The sequence below is a fragment of the Cervus elaphus genome, chromosome 7 (genome assembly GCF_910594005.1).
Source record: "Cervus elaphus chromosome 7, mCerEla1.1, whole genome shotgun sequence".
NCBI classification, from domain to species: Eukaryota; Metazoa; Chordata; class Mammalia; order Artiodactyla; family Cervidae; genus Cervus; species Cervus elaphus.
Genome location: NC_057821.1, coordinates 5,326,628 through 5,349,243, shown reverse-complemented (window position 1 = coordinate 5,349,243; position 22,616 = coordinate 5,326,628). Strand labels below are relative to the sequence as shown.

Sequence of the window (22,616 nt, the reverse complement as noted above, 5' to 3'; positions counted from 1 at the left end):
AAAAATACATTCTAGTGTTTGCCATCTCCCAGTCTCCTAGTTATCCAGGAGAAGTGGGGGGAAAAAAAGAGAGAGAGGAACACATTTTACATGACTGCCCCAAGTTCTTTGGGAACTTCAGGCTGACAGACCAATGTGAACATTCACTGTTGTTCTGGGCTCACTAAGAAGTTCGTTTGGGTTTTTCCATAATGTCTTATGGGCAAACCCAAGCAAACTTTTTAGCCAACCCGATAACATATGACCAAAATAAGCCTCAGTAAGTTATTTTTAGCTAACTTTTAAAAAGCGTTTTACTTTATATATTGGAGTTGATTAACAATATGATGATAGTTTCGGGTGTACACCCCAGTATGGTTTTGATGCTGGAAAATAACACAAGATGGACAGACTTGCACAGGGCTACTACCCTGATGGTAAGCGCCTCCTTACCCCGGCAAGGGTCGTTCTTCACCAGGAACTCGTCGAGCGCCATCCATCCACCTCCAACGCGAACCATCACGGTGCTGCGCAGGATTCGGACGAGCCGGAGCTGCTGCGAGTCTCCAAACTGGGGGAGGAAGAGAGAAGAGCCTCTAATGTCCAGGGTAAGTCTCAACCACGGCAGGAAGTGCGATCTGCTATAAGCAACCAACTCTAACTTCCTGCTTAGTTCGCAGCGATTAGTAAAATCTCAGAGAGAGGGGTTTGTCATGATCTGCGTTAGACGGCTGCATGCTGATTTAGCCCAGAGGAAACAGTGTGAAAAAAGATGATGAAGGTTATCACGTGTAATCCTGAAGCTTTCTTCTAAAAATGATTTTTCTCTCTTATGACAGAAGCAACATTAGTAAGAAAGTAATTGAAAAATGTTTCTAGAGATTAAACACAGTCATGAAAATAAGCACTGATCCGTCTCCTGTTGCTTCCAGGAGGCAACATGATCCTAAAGAAAATTTAATAAACTCTGATTCTTCAGGAAAACCTCCTCTTACACCTAAAGCTGTTGGAAATCTGTGGCAGAAATCTTCATAAACTCATCTGCTTTCTCTAAGCAGTTCTGACTTAGAGAAAGAGACAGTAAATGATCATGACTAATGAAAATTTTACAGTTAAATAAAATTTCTGCATCACTAATTATCTGGTAGGCTAACTTGTAAAGGCTGGATTAACATGCCATTTTAGATTACTGTCATATTTGGACAGACACTGACACATGAGGAATGATACAGCTTTCAAATCTAAAAGGCTTTCTTTAAAGCTGTATGCATCAAAATTGCTGACACTGAGAAGCACTTGTCTTTTCCTGCTCTCTCAGTGGATCTCCGATCACTCAGATATGCTACAAATTCTTCAACTCTTGAATACACACCTAGGCTGCAGGCAGTTTCTGATCATAAGGTTTATTTACTATGAAAGCCCATGAGAAATGATTTTCTACCCTTAAATCATTTCTAACAAGCTCATGACCAACTTACAAAAACCACCAGACTGAATTTCACGGTTGCCAACCTGGCAGATACCATAGTAAAATCAACAGTCAAGTTGACATAAAGAGCTTCTTTTTAAGGCAGGGAACATACAATTGTGACTATTTGTCTGGGCTCCTGAAAGATAAATAGAAAAACCTGAAACAGCAACAATTTGTTGCTTTTCATAAATTTTAACGCTGAGTTTCAGGAAGGGAACACTAGAACAAAGCCAACCATCCCAGACCCTGAAACTCAGAAGGAGCCAGAAAGCATGTAAAATGTACCAGTGGGACTCAGACAGTCACAGCAAACCTTTTTACATCGCTTTTTCTAAAATGGTTTTTAAGCCTTGAGATTTCAACTCTCCTGTAATTGAACCTGCTCGTGAATTGTAAATTAAAATTTAAAAATCAAAATACATATTTAATTTGTTAGAAAAAATCTGGTGCTGCTAATAAGCAAAGGGAAGGAGGGGATTCAAAGAAAATTACCCTTAAGGAACCAGATAATCAGACCATACACTTTTGGTCCAAGATTACATTGAAAACAAGCTTTAAGGATAAAGATAAATATTTATATCACATATAAATAATGTAAAATATTTATTTTATAGAGATGATATTTCAATTTATTTCCATCATAATAAATATGAATAAGTTTAAATTTTGAGATGGCATTCTCACAGGTACTATTGTCTTTAGAATTTCCCTGATTTTTTCAACAGCTAACTTGAAAGAAAAAATACATAATGTTGTTGTTTGTGTTTTCAGTGACTTAAACCTTTTGGGTCATTTCATCCTTTCCAAAAGTAAAAGATGCTGTCACAATTACTAACTTAGAAAATAACAAGAAAGGGAAAGTAACTTCTTATGCAAACTAATGGAAGGTTTCAAAACATCTATTCAAAATGACTTAAAATTTTTATTTGAAAAAATAATTTCCTTGCAGTAAATGATACTTGGTAATATGAAACTTAAGATTTAATCCAACTTAGAAACCGAGGAGCAGAGTAATATCTACAGATATGGTCAGATATTCTGGAGGAGGGGATGGCAATCCACTCCCGTATTCTTGCCGGGAGAATCCCCTGGACAGAGGGGCCTGGTGGGCTGTCGTCTACGAGGTGGCATAGAGTCAGACACCACTGAAGCAATAGCACACACAAATGGCCAGGTATCACAAATAGCACGACTGTTTGCAAAAGCACAGAGTTAAAAAAAAAAAAAAACAAAACTCTCCTTGTTTAAATCAAAATATGATTTCTCTTGTCTTTAGTTCTAAAATTCTTATCTTGGGCAGTCTATTCTGACTTAAATCTGAGGTCAAAATGGCCTAAAGTACGGCTAGGATTTCGTGCAAGTCACAAGAGAAACAGTTCCTCACAGGGGTTTGTATCATTTAAGACCGGCAGGACGACTTTCTACTCGGGATGCAAAGCCCTAACTCGATGAACCAGGGCACACGGATGACGGCTGCTCTGGGGAAAACCATCCCCAAGGCCGAGTGACGTGCTGCCCGCGCTGAGCTGTCCTCCCGGGTCACTGCCAGAGGCTGGCCCCATTCCCATGCCCTGCTCAGAACCGCCTCCTCCTCACGGCCCAGCACCAGCAAGCCCGCCCGGAGACTGAACAGTCAAGTCTGTGCTGTGAGGAGTAGCTAGCTGCCTATGGCAGGCGGGAGCGGGATCACCAAAGACAGGACTGAAAACGCACTTGCCACACCGTGCCTAGCCAAACCACAACTGATTATCTGGTTTGCTTGAAGGTAATCTCCTCAGAGACACAAAGCAAAAAGGCGTCCTGGATCAAGGACGCTTACAGCGTTGACAGAAACACCACGCCAACCAACAATGTAGTAGCTAGGGGGGCAGCATGGGGAAGATTGGCCAGGGCAAGCTTTAATGACTATGAATTAAAGTTAAAAAAAAAAAAACCATTCGGAACTTGAGAATACATTCCACTGGTTTATACCTGATTTCCCAGGAAGAACTGATAAAAAAAAATGAAAAATGGAAGAAAGACACAATTAGTTCAATAGGAAACTTTTCATATGACTCCAGAAAACACACACACACTCTCACACTCTCTCTCTCACACTTTGGGATTCTGGATATAGTATCTAGTTTAGAGATGTGCAGGTACCCATTTTTCCCAACTTCAAACCAAATAATCAGAAAATTTTCTATGCAAGTTTTTTGGAAAGTCTTTGGGTTTCAAACTTAAGGTAAGAATTCAAACGTCTACTGGGTTGGCTAAAAAGTTCATTTGGGTTTTCCCGTGCCATCATACGGAAAAACGTGAGCAAACTTTTTGGCAAGCCCAATAGATGAATATTTTTCAATGCGGAAATACAAAAACAAAATGAATACTGTTTCATTTCTAAGTAACAGACTATAGGAGGGAAACCCAGCACATTTCCTATCTAGCTACTACAAATAAGAGATGTTCCAAAAAAAGAGGGAAAAAAAACGATAGAGAAAGTGTGACTAAGTCACAAGTGCTTTCAAGTAATTGTTTTGAAAGAAGGTAAACTGAGTTATTGAGATTTCAATTTTTAAAAAATGTCTGCATCAGAGGACAACACTGCCTCTTTCTCACATTTATAAAAACAAGTCAACATTTTAACTTCGCTCGCTTCCTAGCTTGGAATAGTTTTGTTACTGAAAGTATGACAACTTACCTCTGATCATAATAAAATAGATTATGAAGTAATATGAAGCAACCTAAATATACAAGATGTATTTTCCTGTGAATATTTTTCTCCTTGAATGGACATCTTGTACTTATCAAAGATATGTCCTAATATATAACAAGCTATCTTTGTATCATTTAAAGTTACAAAACCTGGAATTTCACATACCAATACCCTTTGACAGATGGTAAAAATAAGTCATTAGCACTCCTGGGAAGCAATACAGATCACATTCCACTCGTCCTTTAAGTAGACCTCGCGGCTGTTTTGGAAACTCACCCTGTATTTGTTGTCTCCAATCTGCTCAACCTGGAATCGTTTTGCACACTTGCATTTAGCTACCTGCCTTGTCACCTGCCAGAAGCAACGATAAAATAGTCACTCTAAGGTTAATATCACATCGTGGCACCCTTAAAACCGTTATGTAACAACGAAATGTGGAAATAAAGCAGCAGCATCAATTGTGCAGGGTATCCGGGCGGAACACGAGGTGACCACTGCATGCAGTACAAGGGCAAGCAATACCTCATCTTCGATTTTGTCGGCATCAGTGACGGGTTTGTATGCATCCTTATTTGGGTGAAGGGCAGCCACAAATTCATAGTAGTCAATGTACCCGTCTCCATCTCTGTCGAAGATGTCTGCAACCGCACTCATCTCCAGGCGGCTGGTAGGGAACTCTTTTAACAGTTTCAAAACAATAGTAAGTAGCATTAGTGAGGGATCACTGACAAATGAAACTGCAAGGTATTTAAGATGAAACCATATTAATGTGATATATGTACACTGTGGAGGGATTCCTCTCATCTAGTTAACACATCCATCACCTAACATATTTATCTTTTGCACTTTTTTTTTGGTAAGAGTAAATTTTACTCTTTCAGCAAATTCCAATCTATACATGTTATCAATCATAGTCACCATGTTACATAAATGTATATGTGTATGTGTGTGTGTTATATTTATGTATATAAGAATATGTTATACATATATAATCAAACATGTTTTATATATATATATATATATATATAACCATAGTCATACATTAGATCTTCAGGCCTTATTAATTTTATATCTGGAAATTTGTACCCTCGTACCAGCCTCTCCCCCACCTCCCAGCCAAACACTTGCCTGCCATGTTTCTCTGAGTCTGACTTTTTGTTTAGATTTCACATACGAGTAATAATTAGGATATTCTCAGTACACTCTACTCCAAATGAACATTGATAAGACCTTCCACTTATAATAAAATTCTACCAAAAAGATTTGTGTGGGTTTTTTTGTTTTTGTTTTTGCGTCCTTGTGTGGCTCGTTTGGAGGATCTTAGTTGCCTGACCAAGAAACTGAATCCACACGACCCCTGCAGTGGAAGTGCAGAGTTTTAACCAATGAACCCCCAGGCAAGTCCCCCCAAAGATTTAAGTCTTAAAAAAAAGTAAGTAGCATTAACTTGTTAATTCTGCCTCGAGACATTCTCGGTTGTACATCTGAATTGCAGTGTGGCCAGTTAAATGATCAAATATAATAAAATCTTTAAAAAGAAAAAAAAAATTGATTTATATAACATAAGCACAACCACTGTACATGTGGCCTAAATTTACCCTTATTTACTATTTGAATCTTCTTTAGTGGCTATTTTTCTAGGCTAAAATCTATTTAAGATTAGCAGATTTCATATGGTTCAAGTACCACTTATGGAATAATCTACATGAAATTTACTTTGAGAATGGTTTCTGGTAACCTCTGCCAGAGAAATCACAAACACAGGATCAAACTAATCTATCAACGAAGGGGGCACGTACTTTTAAGAATTTTTATAGCCTTGTAATTTCCTACTAATGACAATATTAGATTAGAGTGTGAACAACAAAAAAGAGGGACTGCCTTGCATTTACTGACTGCCCATTTTATGCCAGGCAACACAGTCTAAGAATTAAGAATTATTAACCTGATTACCCACTGCCAGATTATCTGTGGTTGACACAACTAGTAAGTGTGCCTGCCTCCAAAGCCATACATTTTAACCAAGAACAGTTTTTTTTGTTTGTTTTTTTGAGGGCAATGATTTCAAAGCCAAATTTAAAGGTGATGCTTTATTAGTAACATAAGATTGCTAGCTCCAAAACTTAAAACTGTGCTCATTTTCTTAAAAAACTACATTTATTCTGGCCACCTCACTTGGGACTTACTTGAGGAAAGGATTCCGTCAATAAACTCTTGTCGGGTTATTTTCCCATCCTGATCTTTATCGATCCTCCTGAAAAAGTCCATCACTCGAGATTTCTTGTGGTTCATCCAGCGCATGTACTTTTTGCGCCAGACATCAAAGTCAAAGTTGGCAAATTCTCTAAGCTGAAAAGGGCAATAGGCATTTTGCTGAGTGACTACTGTGCTCAAATTACATCTTATACAACATGAGTGTGATTCTTAACGATCCTCTAGACAACAAAAATTTTATATGATATTAACATTATTTTTAATGGTCCTCTAGAAAAAAAATTGTATCTTATAGAATATGAATTGCCATTATTTTTAATGATCCTCTAGATTCAAGGGTCCCCAGTCTCTGGGATCTATTCCTTGATGAGCTAAGGTGGAACTTATGCAATAATAATAGAAATCAAGTGCACAATAAACGTAACATGCTTGAATCATTCTGAAACCAATCCCCACCCCAGTCTGTGGAAAAACTCTCTTCCACGAAATTGATCCCTGGTGCCAAAAACGTTGGGGACTGCTGCTCTAGATAACAAGAATTTTATCTGATACAACATGATTAACACTATTTTTGATGATCATCTAGACAACACACACACAGTGTTCTTTCCAAGAGAGACATCATCTTGTAAAGGGGGCCTCAATGCTTATCCTGTAAAGTTTATTTTCATTACTGCCACTGTTCTGTTCTTTACTTAGTAGAAGGAACAAAACTCAAAATGTCAAATGAAAATTTTTTGGTAACAGCAAAGGCACAAAGGTGCTGTGACCCATGAGGACATAGCTCTGTGCCCCTGGGGAGCAGGCCCAGCTCAGCACAACCCATTAACCCCTTGAGCTCTCCGCCGCCAGGCGCTCTCAACTCCCACATTTTAAACATTCACCAACTCCAGAATCGGAAACTCTAAGAGCCTCAGATCAGAGTATGTATAATTAAAAGATCTGCATTATAAATGATTACAGTTGCTAGGTGATGCCACCAACAAACATGTCAAACCAGACCTTTTCCTAAGACAGCACCTTCTTATTATGTTACAACGTATCTGTTTTTGACTTTGATCCCTTAAATCCAAAGCCCATCTATCATGGGTTTGTTCTCCATAAAAACATTCATACTTGCGGCATTAATTTTAGAAATGTTAATAAAATATGCACTCTGACATGAACAGTTTATCGATTACCAGAAATGTTGAAAAAAAATCAAGATTTTGGCAATGTGTTCTGGTGAATGCAGGCAAATGACATTATGGTGGCGAACACAAGTCTCCTCACCTCCTCCAGCCTGTCCAAGGCGTCGTTAAGCTTCCTCCTCCTTTCTAAGGCAAGAAGCCAGACTTGCTGCCACTTGCTCACCAGTAAGTTGACCCTGGGATTTTTGGTTTCAATTTGCGTCTGTGATCCAGAGGGATAGAAGCTTGGGGCTGGGAGGCGTTTACCTGTTAAAACACAACTTGATTAGGATGGCGAAGTCTCCAGGGGTTTGGAAGGTGTTAAGGTCTGACCTCTCCTGCTCCTCATTCAGAGTGAACCAACTTCACTACTGACTGTGATGAGTAGAAACTCTGATGGAGGTGAAGTGCAGTATCAGGGTCCAAATGCGTTTTACTTAACAGGGATCACATACTGTTCAGAGACGGAGGCATTTTAATGTATCTTGACAGGAGCCCTGAGGTACTAGAACGCTCTCTCAATACACTGACACTTCAAACACTTTTCAACCTGAATTCTGGGCCACTTGAGGGACAAAGAAGCACCCTGCCTTCTTCCTCTTGGCTACCTCCTCAGGGCAGTGCTGTCTGTGACTCAGCTCCAGAGACCTGGCTGTGACTAAGCGGCTGAGCCTACGAGGACGGCAGGTGCGGGCAGGCGGTACCGGGGCGCCGCAGTCAGTGAGACCCCCGCAGACCCCAAACCGACCACCAGGTGTGAGACAGCCCGATTCCTCCAGGCCCCTTTCCTGTGGAGGCAGTCCCCTGAACACTATCTCACGTCCCAACTTACCGCCCTCCTCAAGCTTCCTCCCTCTTTCTATCATTTACAGGCTTCCATAATGTCACCGTTTCCTCATCTAACTAAACGGCTCAGCGTGAGCTGGAAAAACACATCACTGGCCTCAGCTTGTACATAGGAAGGTAGTGTCCAGGCTGAGATTTGCCTAGATTTCCTAACCCCCACGGGGCTGTACAGAGATATCAATAGCTAATATTTAATGAGCATTTAACAACAGTTCCAGGAAAGGAAGCACGCTGAACACTTCACACATAGTAGTTAAACTGAATCCTCACCACAGTCCAAGCAGGTTACAATCCTCCCCTTTTACAGATGAGAAAACTGAGGTTCAGAAAGCGTTTAGGTAACAGGTCCAAGGTTGCATGATCCAGCTGGGGGGGCAGGGGGCCACAGGACAACTGAGCACTCCGCATGCGGAGTCCATAACCACTTTCTTACCATGGCAGACCCCAAACCATTTTTTCTTTTTGTTTTACTAAGACACTGTTCAGAAAATCACAAATTGGTATAAATTGTGCTTCTTCTAAATCTTATCCAAGCAATTATTGAATTTAATGTCATTTTTTTGGGTCAAGACAGGCTGGGAAGCCAGTAAATAGAGCCTGAAGTCATATGACCGTGAGCAAAATCAATCAGATTACTGGTTACTAGTGAACAGTTAGGTCACGGTCATTCCTATTCCTATTCCACTCCACTTAAAGGTTATTTACATACTAGAAGCAGAATGAGTCATTTCAAAGGGGTTGATGATTTCTGTTCTTGTTGCAAATCTTTCTAATTTCTTCTGGCTAATCTTAAAGATACATTTCAAGCAAATAAGGTTACATACAGAGACCTGGATTTACCTTTTTCTTTATTTTTAAATAAGTTGCTGTAATACTTAGCCCATGTTTTCTTTCAAGAAAACCTTTTGTTATTGAGAGCTCGTGTAGAATCACCTATGCCTCCAAAATGTCAAACCGTAACTCAAAATAAAAGGAAGTTAACTTTCATGTATCGGCATCCTCGTTTTAAGGAAACGGCCCCGCTTACGTCCTGCGCGCCCCTTGTCCAGGACCGGGATGTGGGACTGCAAGGAGGAGGGGTCTGCCGCCCTCCGCTTGTAGGTCTTGGTGACTCTGTCCACGTCGGGCTGCTTCCTGGTCATCTCCTCCATGAAGGTCTGAAAGAAAGCAGTGACACCAACCAAATACAAGCCTGTCAGTGAACGCTACCTTGAGAAATGAACGAAAAAGAGAGAGAATAAAAGGACCACACTACAATTTCTGAAAAAAGAATAAAATAGCATGTTTTACCCACGGGGAAAAAAATCTAACCCCCTTAACATACAGCATTTACTTACTTCTAAAGACTACGAAGTGTTACAGGTTAATAAAGGACAGTGTTTCAAAAGCGATTTGTTCTCGCTTGAAGACCACCCCGGGAGCAGTGGATGACGAACACACCCTGTCTGTGACCGGCTGGGACCAAGCGTCCCGCTCCCCCTGAAGAGTCTCAAAGTGAGTATCTGTGTGCTCGGCAGTGGGGCTATCTAGGGACACATCTCACCGACATATCCAAAATGTTTAAGATGTCTTTGATATACAGTGACAGAAAGCATTCACATTAAATGTGGAAACATCTCAAATATCCCTATCAATAAATGGGCTCTACCAGTGAGGGCCCTCCGGGCTCAAGTTTATATTTAAAAGGTTTGGCTCTCTTGCCATTTGTCTCATCTTCTTGGGCTTATGATCATGATTCATCATGTGTCCCTGTATACGAAATCGGTGGCAAAGGCAGAGACTGGTAAAAATTATGGGAAAAGGAGGAAGCAGACAAAAGTGAGAAAAGTGAAGAAGCACGTTTGCAGAATGTCCATCACCCTGGAGAACACTGATCACTTTAACACTGCAGATGCCAGAGACGCTTCAGGGCCACACAGGCACTGAAATCTTATATCTCTATTAAAATACGATCGCACTGTTAATGGTTTAGCGAAGTAATCTGACACTCAGTGATCTCCCTAAATGCACATTAAAGAAATGAATGAGCAAACAGCAGGTCAGCATGATGCCCATCACTTCCGAACCTGACACTTTTTTGAGTGAGACCATATGTTCCCACTGAGATGAGATGTGTCTGAAGGACTGGCGGGCTTCTTGTGAGATGCTGAGAGCAGACAGTAGAAGATGCAAACATGGACCAGTGAACAAGACAGGTGAGGTGGCTATGGGGGTGCAGAAGGGGAGGGGCGGACCTGGGGACAAAATGCAGGGAGAGCCGCCCGCCAAGGGAGTAGGGGGTGGCCAGGGGGAGAGCCCATCCAAGGGGAGCGCCCTGATGGGGCCAAGAGGAAAGAGCATCTGAAAAGGGCAGGAGACCCCAGCAAAGCGAGAGAAGCTCCAGGGCCGGGGAGGAGTCAGACACAGTGGGTAAGGGCTGAGGAAGTGAACATGAGCACACGGTCTTCTCCTGAGAAGGCCCGAGAAGGCGGGCTGGGGTGACGTCTGTTACCTGGTGCTCCGCGATGAGGGCTTTCACCTCTTCGATCTCCTGGGGGATGACCTCCTTGTCCCTCTCGCTCAGCGTGGTTTCAGCCCATTGCAGCCAGGCCAGCAGGGCTTCCAGCAGCTCCTGCTTTGCGATGAGCCCGGCCAGGGCGCCGGCCAATCTCTGCTGGTGCTGCTTCGCCCAGGCCAGCACCTGATGGACAAACAGACCTTGCTCCCACTCCCTTCTATCTTAGGGCATGATTTCACGGGTGTTAAGTACACAAAATTTAAACGTGTATCAGGATCACCCTCGGCTAGATGCATAACTCCTCCAGTTTTTCAAGATTCCATCAGTGGTCCCGAGACCCAGCTGGTGGAGGATACGGGAACCCTTTACAATACTGGTCACCCTCAGAAGGGAAGAAGGCCATCAATCACCCAGGCGTCGCTTCACCTTCGAATTTAAGTTCAAACTGGCATCCCCCGAAGGATCATGCATGCCAACTCCACAGAGTGCAGGGTGGAAATAAAAATAGCTAAAATCTTAAATACAAAATGGACTCACTTGTGTGTGCAATTCTTTCTATAAGCATAGATGGCTCTGAAAAACCTATTCAGCAGATATGATGTGGAATTGGACAGAAAGTTCTACAGTGAACCAAATATTTGCCTTTTCATGTTTAAGGGACACAGCTGCAGAACACCTGTAACTTCTTCAAGAAAAGTGGGTGGCAGAGATAGGTAATACCCAGAGGAGTGGTCTCACAAAGAATGCAAGCCTCCAGGTTCCCCCAGCCTTAAAGGCATAATCAATTGCCCAAGTGAGCACAGCCCCTCGCCCTGACTCCCACAGCTCCCGCTGCCCTACGCACGGCCCGCGGCACACTCACCTCCTCGAATCTGGCCCGGATGATGGTTATCCAGTGCTTGATGGTGGTGATGGAGTCGGGGTGGCAGATGGCCAAGATGGCGTCCCCCATGCTGGTGGCCTTGTTGAGGGCGGCGCGCTTCTCCTCCAGTCTCTTCATGAACTCCTGCGGCAGAAACAAAGGCACGCAGGCTGAAACCAAAACTCAGGCGGCGCCCACTGGACTCTCAGAGCTAAACCAGCAAGCAAGAACTTAAACTGATTTATTCACAGCTGGAAATCGTTCGCCAATGAGGAACTGAGAGAGGGAAGGAACAGAAATCGGAAAAAGCATCTTCTAACCCACTCTCAAAATCTAAGTGCAGGATACTGTCTTGTGCTTTACAAATTTATACCAAAAAAAAAAAAAAAACACCTCCTAAATTTGAATATATTACAATTATTATATAAACAGAGAGGGGGATTGTGACAAGGCCTAAACCAGAGACAGAAGGAATATGAATTAAAAAAAAAAAATGTTCTAGCAAATAAGACAAGGAGGTTAGTGTTTAAAGCAGCATTCACTGCGCCAGGAATGACAGGAATGCGTGTCCAAAAAGTGCCAAGGAAGAGAGCGGGCTGGCCGGGAACCGGGAAGGCCTGGGCTGCAAGAGAGAAGCCCCACACCCAGGCGGGAAGCAGGCCCGTGGGGCTGCAGCAAGCGGTCTGACAGGGCTGGTCCCAAAGGCCGGTAAAGAGAGCCATCCTCAGCTTCGGCAGGACACACAAGCCTCAGCAGGTCTGGAGGCTGTCAAACCAACCTCCTTACAAGCATCTCACTTGCTTTACTTTCGGCCACCAGAGCTGCACCCGTAGATTCATGGATCACAGAACTCTGAAAGTGGGGCTGAAGGATGAGAATCTTGGCCCTAAAATATGTGACATGCCTCCCAAATCCTGCACCGAATTTCAAACACCCACTGACCCCCTCTGATCTATCTGGACCCCACACCAAGAACAATTCCTGCCCTGACAAGAGTGGGAGGGGGTGGACAGCACCAGCGTGATCCACGCCCGGTGACCAGGGGGTCATCTCAAATTACAGGCGTGCATGTCTAGTGACCTTTCCTTCCTAACCTCCAGAGTGGCTGTCTGATGCCTCCTATGCTGGCATTTTGCTCAGATAAAACAATCCATTTACATGCACAGCCACTAGATGTTAAGGCGCACAAGATCAAGAGTGTCTTATTCAATTCTGTGTCTCTGTGGCTGAATAGATGCTGGGGGAGTCCGGGCTCAGTCACTCCGCTAACATGATCTACTGTGACTTTTAGTTTATACTGGGGCACAGGTGACTCACAATGCTGTCCTAGATTCAGGTGCACAGCAAAATGATTCAGTTCTATATATACATGTAACCATTCTTCTTCACATTGTTTTCCCATAGAAGTTGCTACAGAGGACTGCGCGGAGTTCCCTGGACTGGGGGTCCTTGTTGAGTACCTTCTTTATATACAGGAGTGTGCACATGCTAACCTGAGACTCCTAATGTATCCTTCCACCCACCCTTTCCCTTGGTAACCATAAACAAATGAACTTATTTACAAAACAGAAACAGACTCACAGACTTTAATGACCCACTTTTCAAACATCATGACCTACTTTAAAAATATTTTAATTTTCACTTAAAGGTGAAAGAAAACAAACTTTACAAGGAAGAGAGAAAACCAGAGGTTAAAAGCAGCTGTGCCTTTCCAGAGGGGAGCTGACCCGATCATGCACGTTTAACCACTCCCACACTGCAAACCGGGCCCCATGGAAGAGTGTGGACCAGGAGCGAGCCAGCCAACAGAGCATCCTGGGCTCCTCCAGGCCCATCTGAGCGCTGCTTCGGTGGCTTGTGGGAAACCTTGCCAATTGAGTAACTGGATTCTACCGAGAGGGCTCCAGTCTAAAAAATTAAGTATTCTGTTTGCCTTCTATTGGTGAATGTGTGAAGGGAAACAAAGGAAATGGAAACGAAAGAACAGTATTACTGTAAAATATTATTACATTTATAACACTGCATATAATTGTATGCTAATTTAAAAATATTTAAAAGGAATCTGCTGTTAAAACCACCACCCCAGCCCGGCTGCCTGCCTCCCGTGTTTCAGGGATTCCCGGCCCGCTCTGAAGGTGGTAACACCACACGGGGCATCGTTCTGCAGGGCGGATATGCACCCGGGGCTTCAGGAGACACTCTGACACCCACACCCCAGCACATCAGCGGAGCCCAGAGCAGCCGACGGTCAGCACACAGTAATACAAAGCAGATTTTCAAAATACTGAACTGAGTCAAAAAAGGATAGCAAACGTGATGTCATTTTCCTACTTATACAGTCTAGCTTCAACTTGAAAAAGTGCATGCAGCATTTCTTTCCTCCAGATAAGGTTACAGAAGCTCACATCCCTTCTATGAATAACAAGGCAATATGTCATTGCTATAGGGTAGGCAAACCATCACTGAGAGAACGAGTATAGTGACTAAAATAAGAAGTCACCATACATGATCTCATCTATTCTACACTGGAATTAATGATGTGTTTCCAAAAAACACAAGGTTACTCAGTGGTTATTAAAAAGGTCCTTTACAATTTACAGGAAATGCTGACATTAATACTATCATTACATTGAAATAGGCAACAGGCACATGAAAAGATGTTCAAACATCACTAATTATGCGAAAAAGGCAAATTAAAACTACAACGAGGAACCACCTCACACTGTTAGAATGGCCATTATCAAAAAGTCTACAAATGACAAATGCTAGAGAGGGTGTGGGGAAAGGGAACCTTCCCACACTCTTGCGGGGAATGTAAGCTGGTAGCCACTATGGTGAACAGTATGGAAGTTCTTCAGAAACTAGAAACAGAATCACCATATGATCCAGCAATCGTACTCCTGGGAGCATATCCAGACAAAACTCTAATTCAAAAGATACACGAACCCCTGTGTTCACAGAGCACTATTCACAATAACCGAGACAAGGAAACCGCCTAGATGTCCATCGACGGATGGATGGATAAAGCAGATGTGGTACATATATTCAATGCAACATCACTCCGCCAGAGAAAGAATGAAATCATGCCCTCTGCAGTGACACGGATGGACCCAGAGAGGATCATATTAAGAGAAGTCAGAGAAAGACAAATACCACAGGATACCACTTACATCTGGAACCTCAACTATGACACAAATGAACTTATTTATGAAACGGAAAAACAGACACAGAACAGACTTGTGGGTGATAAGAGGAAAGGGGCTGGGTGAGGGATGGAGAGGGAAGTTGAGGTCAGCAGAGGCAAGCTTTTATATATATGAGACGAAAACAGCAAGGTCCTATCGTATAGTGCAGGGAACTACACTCAGTATCCTGGGATGACCCATAATGCAAAAGAATATAAAAAAGACTGCATGTATGTGTGTGTGTAAATTATACAATGTACATATTTATATATAAAATTAATACAACACTGTAAATCAATTACACTTCAATTAAAAAACAGAAAAAACCCTCAAGATACTTAATTTTAAGACATTTAATGAATACTATATCCCAGGGGGAAAAATATAACACTATCAGCATTGCAAATTCCTGATTTTTAGAGTCAAAGGTTAAACAATAATCTGTTGAAGAGCTCTCTGGACCACTCTCATAAGGATTTTGTGAGTCCTATGTATTGTCACAGGAAAAATCTTGACCTGAAAACTCTGGTCAGAATTTTATTTGGTTAATTATTTAAAAGTATATCTACTTACATAAACCATTTAATCTATAATTTGCAATATAAGCTACTTTGCAAAAGAATTTAAAGTAGCTCTTGATTAAAAACAGAATTTTCAGAGGCTTAAAAATAAAATTCCAAGACCAGCTATTAAACTACTTGTCTTGCTTACAAAGGTAAAAATTATTAATTTACAATTCTAATGGCATAATTTTATAAATGTTATACTGCTCAGTAAGGACATTTCACCTTTGAAATGTGTATCTAAGTGCAACAAAATTGACCAATTTTGCTCAGGAGCCAAATAGCCCCCTAGAAAAAATGTGCTTCCTGGAGACAGAAAAACAAGAGTGACTAGTTTTATTTTTTAATTTATTTTTTATATGAAGTATACTTGATTTGCAATGTGGTGTTAATTTCTGCTGTGCAGCAAAGTGACTCCGCTACACACATATATTTCTATATTCTTTCCCATTGTGGATTATCCCAGGATGCTGAATATGCTTCCGTGCACTGTACAACAGGACCCTGTGGTTTATCCATCCTGTAAACGTCCAGTCCATCCCTCCCCAGCTCCGCCTTCTCCATGGAAACCACAAGCCTGTTCTCTATGTCCACGAGACTGCTTTGTAGGTAAGTTCATTTGTGTCATATTTTAGATTCCACACATAAGTGACATTTGTCTTTCTCTGTCTGACTTCATTGAGTATGGTAACTTCTAGGTCCATCCATGTTCCTGCATAATGGCATTACTTCCTTCTTCTTTATGGCTGAGTGACATCCCACTGTGTATGTATTTATACACCACATCACCTTTATCCATTCGTTTGTCAGCGGACATTTAGATTGCTTCCATGCCTTGGCTATTGTGGACAGTGCTGCTATGAACACAGGGGTGCATGCGTTTTTTTGAATTACACTTTTATCTGGATATATGCCCAGGAGCAGGGTTCCTGGATCATATGGTGGCTCTGTTTTCAGTTTTATGAGGTAACTTCACACTGTTCTCCATAGTGGCTGCACCAACTTACATTCCCACCCACGGTATAGGAGGGTCCCCTCTGAGTAACTAGTCTTAAAAGATCCACTTTCTATGAAGAAGGCATAATAAGACAGCCACACATCCACGTGGGTAGGTGCGTGAGGACATACCTATGTAAGGAAGGAAGGTACAGATAAATTCTAAAAACGTACCAGATCTTGCACTACTTCTCAGAGAGGAAGATACTCACGCAGCTGGTATTCGCAATCATGAATTCGTTTTCTCTATTTTGGTTGGCTTTCTCACTTATTTTTTTACTGAGCATTCACGTAACTCACTTTATGCTGGTCGATGAGATTCCGGAGAGCGTCCTCGTCATCTGGGAGAACACCGTGGAAACGCAGCGTCTGCTCGGCTTCTGCCAGCCACTCCAGGAGAGCGTGGACCACGGAGTGAAACTCCTCCGCCTAAGGGCGCAAGTGTGCCGAAAGAGATTCCCAAACACACTCGTTAGTAGAGTCAAGTCTTCTTCTCCATGAAAAAAAAAAAGTCTTACATTTAAACTGATTCATTATATCCATGATTCCCAAGAAAAAGAGAAAGACAGAGGGTGCTGCATTTTACAAATGTAGGAAAATCTGCTGGAAATGCCTGTAGGAAGAACAGTTCACCATTTTAACCATCTCATTTGAGGGGAATGGCAGCCCATCTTAATGTTTTTGCTGAAAAAAGGCTCCACTAGCAGTTTTATGGGAAGATTAGGAAACCTCACTCCGTGAGTCAGTGAAATTCTTTGGAGAGGAGACAGTAGGTGGGAGAAGGTATGGAAGGATGCTCTAAGCACTTCCTCCCTCGAGTATCCCAGCCGAGACAAGGGGGTGTGTGGTGCTTAGCGCAGAGCCTGTCGGCACCGCTGGTGGGGTGAGCGCAGACTTTACCTGGCGCAGGGCAGCCTCGAGGCGGCTCTGCTTGGAGATGGACAGGGCGCACACGGTCTCCCAGCGTGTACTCAGCTCCTGCATCTGGACCCTGACCCAGGAGGAGTCGTCCTGGCTGCCCTCTATGAGCTCCCGGGCCGAGCGCTTCAGCGCCTGCACGCTGCTGGTCCTCTTCCCCAGCTCCTTCTGGAAGACCTGGGACCAAGTTTGTTAAAATGAACTTTCGATTGCCAAGCCCAAACAGTAGTACATACTATATGAAACAAGCATGTGCACCTAACATTATGTATGGCTCTCCAACACCTACGGTTTAACGACTCGGGCTTTCTGCAGAACTTCAGAAAATAAGCCAAGTCACACCACTCCTATGAAGGCACTGTCAAGTCCGGGCTTACATCAACTTCATCAACCTTGTAATGCTTTCCTGAGTGAATGAATGTTTCTTTTTAAATGATATGTTGGACTTAAACACTGGTGGCCACCCTCTTTATTTCAATCCCATGCATCAATGCATCAAATTCAGGCCTTCGCAGGCAGTCCAGTGGCTAAGACTTTGGGCTTCCACTGCAGGGGCGAGGGTTTGAAACCTGGTTGGGGAACTAAGATCCCAAAGTGCGCCACATGGTGAGGTCAAAAACCAACTCCAGAAAACAAACTGCGTCAGACTGTCTGAGATTCTTTGTGAGGTGTTCCCGCTGCTCCGGACTCCATCCCCATGTGCTGGCCACCAGACTGCTCTCCACCAGCAAATGCGCCTCAGAGGCTGACTTGAGGACAACGGCAGGGAGCCCCGCAGGGGCTGGCACGCGGCCTTTTTTCCCTCTAACAATCCTCTGTCGTATCTTTCACAGCATCCTGGACACTAACCCGTAAGGACAGATTTTAGAAGCTCGGCTCCTTACCCAGTTTTGGTGAACTCTGATTTTCCAGGGGTTAAAATGACTTCTTTGGCCACAGAATGAACCCGTTTCTGACCCTAAGAGTCTGTCTGCAACCAGATCTTTAAAATAACCAACTTCCTTTATAAACTAAAATCAACTTATTTTTCTAAAAAGTCATCACAAACGAACACTACCAAGCACATTTTATCCCTTTGACTCTTATCTATGAGTTTCTAGTCTGATACTTGGATCATTCACAAAAGCGAGCCTGTTGAAAATAATCCAAAAACAATGTGATGAGTTCTTTGCTGACTTCACACTGACAGTGTTAAATGAGGCGCACCCGTAAACACACACACATACACACACACACACACACACACACATCCAAGGTACAGTGTCTGGTGCTTCCATTTGTGATAGGAGCAGTAAAAGGGTTCTGAGTAGACCTTCCAATGCACTCTGCATACGTTAACTTCTTATTGAGCCTTTCAATTGCATTACTAATGCTGAATGATTAATTCATTCTTGTTGACCTTTAGTATATAAAAAACCTGGCAAGTGCCTAGGGGAGTAAATATTTAGACAGTGAGCTTATAAAAATGGCATTTATGTACAAAGTAACATTACATTATTCATTCCTCACTGAATGAGTGCCAGGGGATGGGAAAGACTGCATTAATCACCCACAAAACATTTGTCTCAGTATAGGCAAAGCAACATAATTTAAAGCTTTTAACATGTTTGTAGACCTGATTGATGCTCTATTCTCTTAATTCCTGTTCATCTTCAAACCTAACAAATTCCCTTCTATGAATATAATGTGATCATGGAATGAGAAAAAGGCAAATAAACATGCAAAACACCAGTTATTTTAAAACTAACAGGTAAGATCAAGATAGCATAACCAGGAAGGTGTAAAGAGAACATTTAAAATTAAATAGTTTCTGAAGTGCAAAATTAGAGAGAACTATATATGAATGCAAGTGGAGTATCATAACTGTATATACGCCTAACAACCCTACATCAGTACCAGGCCTCATGTTGTTTTCAAGTTTCTTTAAGTTTTAACAGCATTTGATCATAATTGAAGACCTCACACTCAGTATCACTGAGAGTCTCAAATATCACCTCTGACTTGTACAACCGTTTAACATACAGATCAGGAGATGGCAAGGAAACCAACTCCAATTTTCTTAAAGTAGTAATCAAATCCCCGCACATGCGGTTGTCTCATAAACTGCTACAGGTCCAGGGGCAAGGCTAACACGGCTTCTGAAAAGAGAGACGCAGATCTGTGACGCAGCTCACGTCACAAACCTAGGATTTCAGCAACGACCTAGTTCCAGGTCACCGCATGCGTGATTTTAAATTGCATCACACAATTACTTAAATGCATTAAAGAAAGATTCTTTAATCTTTAATTCTTTAATCTTTCTTAAGATTTCTTTTTTAAGAAAGACACATTCTTAAAATATGCTTTAAAGGGGCAGACAATGAAATCACTTCCCAAATTCTAGCAAGGTTTCAGATGTGGAAATGTAAAACCAAAGTATTTCACTGATACTAAAGCAATTTTCCTGCATGACTTTTAAAGCGGACTTCCTGATTCTGCTCAAAGGCATACATATTTCAATATTAAAGACTATGATGAGCATGACACATAGTCTCTAGATCTTAAAAGGCTCAATGAAGTAATTACTCTTCCCTCTATATTCGGAATAATCAGACGAGATAAAATAACACATCCCAGATAATAATACCTTGTGATTATCGATCAGATTCATCACCAGATCGATGTCTCCATGGACAGGCTGGTCCTCGGCCAGCTGGGGCTCAACCCTGTAGAGCCAGTCAATGAGGGCCTGCAGGGCGTCTGTGAACTGCCCAGAGAATAAGAGGGCTTCCTCCAATTTGTTTTGTCTGGCGGGAAAAATGGAAAAAAATCAATCTGGGCAACAAAAAATCCATCCTCTAAGAACAGAATATCTACAATCCATCTGTGAAGGCTAGGCAGACCTCAAGAGAAAAAGGAGCATGTTAGGATTCACTGTGGTTTCTCTGCTTTCCTAGAAAATAACAAAATTTCTCTCAAGTTTTCTTTTTTATCCCTTAAATACATGGCAACTATTCCAGGAAATGTCCCTCATCATCACCTCTGGAAATCATGGGCCCTTTGCTTTTGTCATAAAAATATGCCTTTTCCGTGAAAAAAAATCTATGTTTTCAAGAGTCATGTAGTACATTTGATTCTGCAGGGGTACAGTTCCATGGATTTTAACACGTCTGTATTCATGTAACATCATTGCAATCAAGACACAGACAGTCTATCACCCCAAAGCCCCTCAGGCTGGCTCTGCGGTCACGGTGCCCCCACTGCTAACACCTGCTACTCATGCATCTGTTCATCGCTGGGACTTTCTGTCTCTGCAAGACTGCCTTATAAACTGTTGTGAAATCATTTAGGGGACATTGCAAAAAGTTGTAACCTTCTGAGACTGGAGACGATTTAAAAGATTTTTTAAAAACTAACAATAAAAAGCATGATGAAGCTCCTCAGAGTGATATATATAATATGCTGTTTAATCTTGACACTGACAAAAGCAATCAGACTAACTATGGATGAGAAACCTGAAAGCATTCATAAGCAACGTGAATCTGCCTGCCAATGCAGGAGACACAAGAGGCGCAGGAGTGATCCCTGGCTCGGGAAGATCCCCGAGAGGAGGAAACGGCAGCCCACGCCAGCACTGTTGCCTGGAGAATCCATGGACAGAGGAGCCTGCTGGGCTGCAGTCCACGGGGTCGCAGAGGGTCGGACACAACTAAGCGACTGAGCACACGCGCATGCACAAACTCCTTTACTGCTGTTTTCCTTTCTCAGGTACTTAAAAATTATTTTAAGTTTTGGGTCTTCATGGCTGAAATGTGAGGAGGCGGAGGCAGGAGACTGGGAAGGGGCGGTGGGGTCAGGCTGGGAGGACCCTGCTCAGCACAGTGAGGAGCTTGCATCCTAGTCTACACCCGAGAGCTGGTCCCTAAAGGCTATGGGCAGGGAGGCCCCAAGAGCCCACTTCTACTCTAAGGACACAGGTCTGCTGGGATGCGGGGATGGGCGTGAGGAGGACGATGGCAGACCTGGGGGCCAGTCCCATGGCAGGGGTGGTGGGAGGCTCAGAGGGCGATGTCGTTTTGAATGAACTGAGCACTTAGAGACAAATAAGAATGAACAGCAAAGCCTCCAGGGTGAGCACAGGAGGGATGTATTCAGGGTCCCCAGCCCTCCCTGCAAGGCACCGGGACTGTGGAATCTGCCGGGGGTCCCGCACAGCAAGCGGCCGCCGTCGGGAGCGTCTCACCTCTCCACCGACTTCCCGCAGATGGTGTCCCACTTGTCCCGGAGCTCACTCAGCATGTCGTCCAGCTTCAGGTTGTCATCAGCCAGGGTGGTCTTCTCCTTCAGGGAACGCCCAGTCCTACTGGTGGTGTCGTAGACAGAATGCTTGGCTCCGAGGGATTTCTGAAACTCCTACGTGTTCAACAAAAAAACAGTGTGCGTGTCTACTTGGGACCAATCCACAAATAGGCAAGAGACTGAAAACTCCCGGATAAATAAGCGGAGACACGGGCAATCACTGAGCCAGCCGGTGCGGGGTGTACACATGGGAACACGCCAGGGGAGAGCAGAGTCTTTACACTTTCAAACGCAAGGATTAACTTTTTGCAGAATCCAAGTGTCTTTCAGAGCGCCTACTGTTACCACAAGAACAGTTTCCAAGCAAAACCAATCCTGCATCTCATGTATCCTTATCTCAGAGAAAGGGTGACCAATGACAGGTCATATTGGGAAAAAGACAATCTAATAGGGTTCTGCACATATTTGTATCCCCAGGGCTTTCTACTTTAAATATGTAACATGCTTTCCTCAGATTTCATAATCCCAAGTCTGTGCTTACGTTCATATCAGGTGGTCTACTTTGAGAAGGGCAGGGAGGGTGCTGGTCCCTGTCTCTGGGCTGCCAGTGCTGGAGGGGCAGTTCTTGGGAAGATGCAGGGGGGACCAGCTGGACAGGCCACTCGTGACCCCTCATCCAGCCAAGGAAAGGGTCCCCAGCATCCTAGCATCCCGACCCCTGCAGTCAGTAACACCCATGAATGGAGCCACCAGCCTGGAAAAACACGATGGCTGGCATTTCATGATGAAGATAAAACTTACATCACAAATTTTCTTATAGCCTTTTAAAAATTATCATGTTCCAAGCAATGATTTACATGTAAAACCTAAAATTACAAACCTGTTTGCAGGAACACACATCCTCACCCTGAGGGCTGATGCTCACGTTACAAACAGAGTAATA

At 43.0% G+C, this 22,616-nt stretch overlaps 1 protein-coding gene across 17 annotated transcripts in view; it reads right to left on the bottom strand.

Moving 5' to 3' along the window:
• The window catches only part of DST (dystonin), a 522,273-nt gene that overhangs the window by 7,865 nt on the left and 491,792 nt on the right, over window positions 1-22,616 (bottom strand). For 15 of the 17 annotated variants that reach the window (XM_043907023.1, XM_043907022.1, XM_043907025.1 and 12 more), the window contains 13 exons: window positions 21,618-21,787; window positions 20,022-20,181; window positions 17,378-17,572; window positions 16,778-16,906; window positions 11,734-11,877; window positions 10,866-11,054; window positions 9,402-9,531; window positions 7,632-7,795; window positions 6,332-6,494; window positions 4,668-4,822; window positions 4,422-4,496; window positions 3,422-3,439; window positions 433-550 (listed from right to left, as the gene is read on the bottom strand). In XM_043907023.1, coding sequence (XP_043762958.1) covers window positions 433-550; window positions 3,422-3,439; window positions 4,422-4,496; window positions 4,668-4,822; window positions 6,332-6,494; window positions 7,632-7,795; window positions 9,402-9,531; window positions 10,866-11,054; window positions 11,734-11,877; window positions 16,778-16,906; window positions 17,378-17,572; window positions 20,022-20,181; window positions 21,618-21,787 — 1,810 coding nt within the window. The remainder of the gene's footprint in view (window positions 1-432; window positions 551-3,421; window positions 3,440-4,421; window positions 4,497-4,667; window positions 4,823-6,331; window positions 6,495-7,631; window positions 7,796-9,401; window positions 9,532-10,865; window positions 11,055-11,733; window positions 11,878-16,777; window positions 16,907-17,377; window positions 17,573-20,021; window positions 20,182-21,617; window positions 21,788-22,616) is intronic. The other 2 variants (XM_043907040.1, XM_043907036.1) reach the window with 1 other exon arrangement.